General features: G+C 43.7%; 1 protein-coding gene across 1 annotated transcript; it reads right to left on the bottom strand.

The window, feature by feature from the left end:
• Positions 1 to 2,422: 2,422 nt before the first annotated feature.
• Positions 2,423 to 8,204, bottom strand: LOC144763674 (uncharacterized). The gene has a single exon (XM_078649499.1). It carries the CDS (start codon positions 7,892 to 7,894, stop codon positions 6,104 to 6,106), a length of 1,791 nt encoding a protein of 596 aa, XP_078505625.1. The 5' UTR covers positions 7,895 to 8,204; the 3' UTR covers positions 2,423 to 6,103.
• Between the last annotated feature and the right edge of the window lie 269 nt (positions 8,205 to 8,473).

Here is an 8,473-nt window from a genome sequence, read left to right on the forward strand (position 1 = left end):
GTCACAGGGAGGGAACCACCACCCCCCGTGACATGTTGGGAAAGGGTGGGTGTGACCATCCTCTCCATTCCTTTACTGACGTGAAGTGCCTGGTGCTACAGGGCTTTAGCCTGAAGCACCCGGGGCAAACTTTACCCTCACGTCATCAGGGGGTGGAGACTGGTCCTCGAGGCTATGTCTTTGCTGAGCTGATGACCTCACAGGCCTCAGGGCTGTGAGCTCGTCAGCCTGGCAAATACTGTAGTCTCAGGAGGGCCCGCCCACTGGCAGCATATGGGAATGCACCGGATCTTTGTGATCACCGCTTGCAGTGACACAAGGCTAATCAGGGTCACAGTAACAAAAACAAATGGTATGTGTACATTTAAAAAAAAATAAAAAACTGTAAAAGTCAAGTTTCAAAAATACCTTTATCTAATGGTTGATCCTGGGGGTGAAAGTAACGGGCAGAGCCCCGACGCCCGAAGCAAAAACCGCCACTGATTGTGTGACCCGTGCAATTGTTTTATTTCAATTAAGATCCTTTTTCTTCATTATCACATGTAAGAGGACCTTAAAATACACAGCTTCAGGATGCATGCTGTTTAAAACCATCTCCTGTGCTTGGATGGAATCATTAATGGCATTGTTGAAAGGGTGAGAGGGGGGAAGCATGAATGTTTCTGAATTCATGTTTGAAAACCATCCTTTTTAAAAAATACTTCTGAATGCACTGCTATAATTTGATTTACTAAGGTGAACATGGTTTACAGGTCAATGAAATACACTTTTTGAATTTTGAAAAGACTTGTATTTTTACACGTTTGCTGTTGTTAAAAATGAAGGTGTCCCTAAAGTTAAGGGCCTAGTTACTTCCTTTCCCTAACTACAATTAACCTTTAAATAAGTGCCTGCTGTATATTAAAAAAAAAATCATGTTACTGCTGAGTCGAGTAAACAGCAGACCAGTGCTGCTGCTTCCCAGGGGCTGCATGTAAAGGTCAGGAGGGCCGCATGCGGCCCCCGGGCCGTACTTTGAGTATCACTGTACTAAGCTATGGCACTGTCCTGCTCTCTCCCGAATACTGGTGCATAATCTGCACTGCCTAGTGCCTTGCACTCATCGTTGTACTATAATCAAAGGTGTCTGATTCATGTATAGCATAGTTTTTTTTTACTGGAAGGGCCAGAGCTGCCGACTTTGGAGTTGGGTAACAAGGTTTGAGTCTCTGTATCAGCTCGACATCCTGGGATTCTAGGAAAATCACTTAATGTCCATGTGCCAACAAAAATGATTGTATCCCTTTATAATGTAACTGGTGCTCGTGTAAAGCGCTCTAATATATTCTGGTCAAGTTTGCGCTATATAAATCTACAAAAAAGTAGATGCCTAGACAACGTAAATCTTCCTTCTTTCGATATGTACTGCACAGTGCAGCACACATGCAAAGTAGAAAATAAAAGCATTTCTGCAAGTTAACACCAACCTCAAAGAGGTGATATACTATCGTTAACAGGTACATTTTTGTGTTAGAAACCATTGGTGGTTACATTGGTGGTTAGATGTGAACGCTCATGTACCACCCAATGAACGCCCATTGACGCAAAGTAATGCATAGCATCTCCAAACACTGCTTTGTGCTACTTCGAGGCAACTTCCAGCACAAAACAAGTTATGCGTAGGAAAGTAAATTTCAAATAAAAATGTTGTGCCTGTTTGTATCACTTTTGTGATGCACCCCCATGTACACATTTTTGATAAATCAGTCAAAAATTGTATTCGAATTTCGGAGTTGCTTGATGATATATATTTAATCATGATACAGCAGGACTACTTCTGCTCACAGAACCCAGCGACCTTTCTAAGCACTCCCTGCATGTCTTTGTCTTTGACTCTACTTCTGTAGTACTACTTCCTGAAATGCTTTAGATAAAGCATACATTATTTTGAGAATCGCACCACAGATTTGTTAAAGGATAAGAAAACAAGCACTGATAAAAACAACCACCAACAAGTGTATCCCTAAAGAAACATAGCAAGAACAGCAATGATACCCTCGGTGGCTGGATAGAACAGGCGGGGCAAAATGTTACTCCTTTTAAAATAAATAATTCACCAAATAAAATGGTCAGCAAGATTAGGGGGTCCCATATGGTAGGTGGTGTGGGGGGGGGGGTAAGTGGACTGTTTGTAGGTGTGGGCAAACAGTTGAATGTTGTGGAACTCATGTTGGGAAAAGGCATCAAATCAAGAGAAAACAAGCACAGTTCCTGAAATATAGAAAAAGGTTTTTAAAAAAACATGTTGAAGTTTCTAGCACTCCGAAACCATTTGACACTAAGATGCTTTACAAATAGCTTAATTTTACAAATACATGTAAAAAGTGTAGACTGAAGGAACAATGGCATCCTGCACTGAGTAAGAGAGAACCACACGAAAAAGTAGAGTGCTTTACTTATTTATTTCATTTACATATAACATAAAATAACACAAATGAACCAAATGGAGAGAGTAAGAGAGAACGGCAAGGCACATTATCAGTCTTAGATGCATGGAATAGAAGACACACCAAATACAATTTGAAGGCTTTAGCTGAGAAAAAGGTGGAAGATGTGTGATTTTAGATGTTTTCTAAAGGTAAAGAGTGTGGTCTTCCTCCTGCTGTTGAGAGATTGAGAGTTCCCAGAAAAATCAAGGGGGTGTAAGTGTATGTTTACTTTGATAGTTGTCAACTTATATGGATCAAATATATAGATGACCTAATATGCTGCACCATATGAAAAGACATGGCACAGATATTGTAGGTGACATAATGATTAGAAAATGTCAACAGTTTTTATCCACTGATACTTGGGTCTTGACCCTATATCTACTAGTAGCCTTCCATTTCCCCTTCATCTTACTCTTTTTGCTTTACTGCTATCACGTTGTTTTATGCCACATCACATACCTTGGGGTGTATATATTCACCACATGTGTTTTGCTCTCACTTGCCAAATGTTACCTGGATTTTGCTTTGTATTCTAGACACTCAGGTTATGATCAAGCCTCTAGGACTCATTGCATCTGTGCTGTATATATTTTAAATTGGACCCTTGTGTTCTCTGATTTTCTTAGGACGCATTGCATCTGTGCTGTCTATCTTAAATGTGACCCTTGTTTTCCCTGATTGTCTTTTTTCTCCCTGGTCATTTTTTTTTTTAATTTGCTCAATAGGATTTATCCTGAAATTAAAAGAGAATGTCAACAGTGTCGGTTACTGTCCTAGGAATTCAGAAACATTCAGTTTATTTGATTCAGTTGTCATTCCCCTCGTCCTTGCAAAGCTGCACACCTAGCAGCAGCTGAGTTAATTCGTTTTGATAAAATAGATGTCATCTTGACTTTAAACATTGTTTTTCCTGGTTTTACTCTCCTGTGTTTAGCCTTCAGCCATTAAATCAACATTACTGACATTTTTAGCGCTCACACATTTATAACCACTTGCTTCACTTTCCTATCTTTGAATATATTGTCTCAATAGCATACTTCAAATGTATGCTTGAGTAAAACTCTACTTAGTAAAAGAGATTCATATTCTATTTCGATTGGAACAGTATATATTGAAGTGTTTTTGCCCTTGTGTTGGAGTGCCTATCCAAACTGTGCAACCTTTGACAGCTGAACTTTTAAAATGTAATCTTAAATCAGATACATTGATTGTGTGGGCTTGCCAGAAATTAGGAATCAATCAAACCTTAATAGAGTTGATAAGCTAGAGGGTGGTGGATAACATGGCCCCCTAATAGTTACGCTTCAAAAGGCTGGAGCGATCCTCAGAAATATCCAATCTACTGCACCAGCGAGCCCAGTAATTGTTATGGCTGAACTCCAGATGCATCCAGTACTCAGTTGATATCCCTGATGGCACTCTGGTGCTCCCGCACCTGTAAGCTGCCCCGGAGGAAGCTCAGTGCAAAAATTACATGTTCAGCGGGCCATCGGACCACCGAACCTATGGTGGAGGTGCAGTGGCGGTCAGGGACTACCGCACCAGTGGCCCGACCGCTGCATTAGAAGTACGGCGGTCGGACTGTTGTGGGACCGCTGCATCCACCAGGAATCCACGATCCATGACGCTGGTGTGGCGATGTGAGGTGGTAAAATGCTTGGTGGGGCCACAGTGGCACAACAAAGCATATTACAAGTTTCCTCACTGCCAGCGGTCTCATGGCAGTGTTCATGCCATGAACCTGCTGGCAATGAGGAAAATAAGGGGGTCCTACAGTCCCCCTGTCTATATGAACGCCCAGTTTCTGCACATCATGGACTTAACAGTTCATGCAGTGCCATGTCACCAAGCATTTTCCCTTTTGGAGACCCTATAGCTCCATTTTGTAAATGAATAGAACCAAAAAACTGTTTTTATATGCCTAATGGATCCCTGACGGCAGAACTTGTTGATCTCCTTGAAGCTATTTGCGCCAGTGAAAACCCTGCTGCAGCTTTGAGATAGTTTACAAGGTGGTTTAAAACGACAGGAGGTAGGGTGACTGAGGGACCCCCCCCTTGCAATAATTGCAGGTGGAGGGAGGGGGGGGGTAAGGTATTGTTGCGCCACTGATCAAAGCATGCTAATATCATGTGTTTACCTTTGTCAAACTCCTGCCAGCGAACCCCGCCCTCATCTTTTGTTGATTCTCGTGTCCACAATGTTTATTAATGTGTGTCAGTATGTGTACTTGTGTGTGTGAAAACGTACGCTTCTTTGTGCTTGGGCATGTGTGTAGCTACGTGCCCATGTGTGGTTCAGCACCATAAATGCACCCTTTTTAAGCACTTGCTTGTGTGTTGCTTATTTTGGGGAAAGTTTCACAAACCATCCCAGAGAAGAGGCCTGCATAGTACAACGAGAATTTCACAGAAACCATATTTTTATTAGTTAAGGTGTCTCTTCACAACGTGACATTTCTTTAATGTGCAGTACTGTTCACATGAAGACATGAGTACTGAACAGGTAAAATCATAACACTTCTTAGTTCAATTTAATAACAATTCTTCTGGTAAAACAATCTTTAGATTTTAAAGACATGTGGGGCGGTGCAGGGTTTTAATCGCAGATGAAATGCCAGACTGGCATCGACGTGTGTTTCCAGATCATTGAATGGTGGGTTTAAACACATAGCATCGGTTCCAAAAGCATGCTCACAAGGCCCTATGATTGAAACATGTTGCTGGCAAGCCTCATTACGTTTTCAATATTTTGAAAGTATGTGCTCATATTTGGTGCAACAACTCGTCCAATGAAGACAAAAGTAAACATATTTGCATATTAGTTAAACACTCTGGGCATTAAAAGAGGTAGCAGCCTGTACTTGACAACCTTACAAAGGGTACCTTACTGTTTCTGGTACCCAGTATCTGCATGGGTTTCCTGTTGTAGAATTTGAAATATTCAGTGCAAGCTTCAATACATGAAGAGACACTTGAACATTAACATTATATAGAGAAACACATATTTTCAGAAGCAGCTGTAGTTGTCAACTCCCTGGCACATTTGTATCGGGCACCTTAGTTTACTTTTGGTGAACCCCAACCTCTCTGCATGCGTTCTGTGTTATCCAAATTGAAGAAGAGGGTGCAACTTTTAACAGGTGCCAACTGCTACCAGCACAACAACTGAAAATGTAAATGGCTACTTCATTTAAAATACAGAAGAAAAAAGGTCACACTGCAGATTTGTTTCACTATTATAGGACGTTATACAAAAGCAAAATGAAATGAGATTTTACAAGTCATGTGCACATTAAATCACTCAAATAATCTAAAATGTTCCAAAATGGCTGCTTACCTGGTTTAAGAGTCAATCACAGATAGTGCATTGTGTCCTCCTAATGGCTTTCAACATTTCTGATTTAGGATTAACACATTTTAATGTAAGTCTAACATTGCAAATAGGTTTAGAATATTCTTACTGAATTATTACCTGTGACTAATGGATGGATACAGATTTCTGAAAGTATCTTCTGGTCATAAAAAGGATTAAAGAGTCATAATATCTGGTGGCATTCCCTTCTACAGTCTGTCTTTTCATCTCTTTTTCTTAACATCTGGAAACTTGCCATGTTGGAGAAGTATTCCACGTTACCTGTACTCGTTGTCCACAGCCCTGTCCTTCGATTCCTCCCAGCAGTACTTATCTGTGGCTTTCTCGGGTGTAGCTTTGCTTTCCTTCTTGTTTTTCTTTCTTCGGCACCAGATTACCCCTAGGGCAAAGGCCAGTACCAGTAGGACTGCAATCACAGATGCCACCACTGCGAATAGGAGCATCTTATTAGCATCTGTGCCTCCATTTTCCATGTTGGTCGCTGCCCCAGTAGCATTCGAGCTCAGGGTGGAGGCAGGCATGTCGATGCTTGGAACTCCGCTGGCACGGATAGGTTCCTCAGAGCCCTTCTCGAGGATTTTCTCAGGTCTCAATTCAGATTGCGAAACAACAGATTTCTGGGCTTGCGTGGATTTCTGCTCAACGTGTGGAGAATTGATGCTCTCTGTAGGTGTATTTGGAATGGTGCCCACTTCCAGCTGCAAGCAGGAAATTCCATCCGGGGCCAGGGCAAGTCCTGGTCCACAGGCACATACGTAGCTCCCAAGTGTGTTGTGGCACAGGTCTTCGCAGGGCTTCTTTTGACATTCATCCACATCCAGGCAAGAGTCCCCTCCTTCACCCTTCACATATCCCTCCTTGCAGTAGCATGTGTAGGAGCCATTGGTGTTAATACATCCCTGGGCACAAGGGGAACTGTGCCAGCACTCGTCCTTATCTTTGCATGCCATGCCGACTGCCTCAAAGCCAACCATGCAGCTGCAGCTGAAGCTCCCCGGGCTGTTTGTGCACACTTGATCACAAGGGCTCTGCAGGCACTCATCCACATCAGAGCAGTTTATGTTGTTTTCTGAGAGAAAATATCCTTGCGAACAAGTGCATTTGAATCCTTCTTGGAGATTGGTGCAGATCTGCTGGCATGGGTTGGACTTGCAGTGATCCCTTGGGGCACAAGAGACCCCATCTGCCATGAGCTCAAGACCCACTTTGCAACCACACTTGATTGAGCCAGTCTTAGTATTAAAAGTGCAATCCTGCTCACAGCCTCCATTGTTGAAGCTGCAGCCATGGCCCGATGAGGCACAGAAAGGCCCTGGAGCGCTCCAATCAAATCCATTGCCTCCATTGTCTTTACAGATCAGAAAAGGGCCACCTGACTCCTTCTGGAGACCACAATGCACGGAGGCCGTGGTACCAAATGGCACCAGATTTAAGGTTGTACTTGTAGAACGAAAAGGCATCTCATATTCTACCTCGCCTGGACCTGCCAAGGCAACCTGACGACACATGCCACGGAATGAGAACTTGCAGATGTAGCCATTCACAGGGCTCAGGCACTTCCCATCTGTCCATTTGAAGTTCTGTGCGGAGGCCATGTTAAAATTCAATGTCACGCACCGCTTTGTTGTGCAGGTCGCCGTGGGCTCCTCCATCCAGTTGGAGAACTGGCTCTCCTCTTCATTATCCCTTCCTCTGTCTGTGATCCAGGAGAAACCCTTCAATGCCTTGAACTCTTGGTAGCACTGTCTCTTCTCCAGATAGAGCCCAATCCAGAACTTGAGCATGCCCTCTGGCAAGGCGCTGCCAGGGATCTTGAGCAGCAAGCGCTGCAGGTGAAGCGCTTCTTCTGGGCTCTTCACGGTGGCCAGGTGCCCACCATTGTCCTCACACGCCTCGTTGGCCTTCTGAAAGCCTTTGGTGGCGTCCAGATGAACAGTGTAGCAGGCACTGGTGGAGCACAGCACTTCGCTTACCACGTCTTCAGTGGTCCCCGCCACAAGCCACAAGGAAAGCACCTGGCACTGCAGCAGAAACAGAAGGCCGCCCATCCTGCCCTGCGCCGACAGCCCGACACCAGCTCCAGTCCAGGTCCGGGCCCGAAATGCAGCACCCGAGCAGCAGAAGGCTGGAGGTTATGCTCCTAGTGACTCCTATCCTTTGTTTGCATTCCGTTCGCATACATCCTGTGCTGTCTTGATGTAGATTTCTTCTCCCGGGGGCCAGTTTCCTGTGGTCTATTTTAGCTCCTATTGTGGTTTTGTTTTCAAGTCTCGATCAGTGACTGAGGTCACTGCCCGTAAACCGTGCACGTGTGTTGGTCTGTAACAGCAGTGTGCCGCTCTTGTTCTTTTCAGTTGTTCAGTGGCGTCATTTAATCGTCTGGCTGTTTAAGTTTATGGGCATTTTTAGGGCGCTAATTTGCTGTATCAGAGACCTGTGCCTCTCTGGACGGTAGAAAGGCCACACTCTTCAACTTTTCACTAAGCAGTGTACAAAAAGCCGTGGGATTTCAAAAAGATGGACGATGCCAAGCATATTTGCGGCAGTATTTCATTTTTATTCCTAGACGGAATCATTTGCTCTAAGGGAAAGTTGTTCAAGTGAAACATGCAGATAGCTGTTCAAAT

This window comes from Lissotriton helveticus, chromosome 6 (assembly GCF_964261635.1).
Source record: "Lissotriton helveticus chromosome 6, aLisHel1.1, whole genome shotgun sequence".
In the NCBI taxonomy this organism is placed as follows: Eukaryota; Metazoa; Chordata; class Amphibia; order Caudata; family Salamandridae; genus Lissotriton; species Lissotriton helveticus.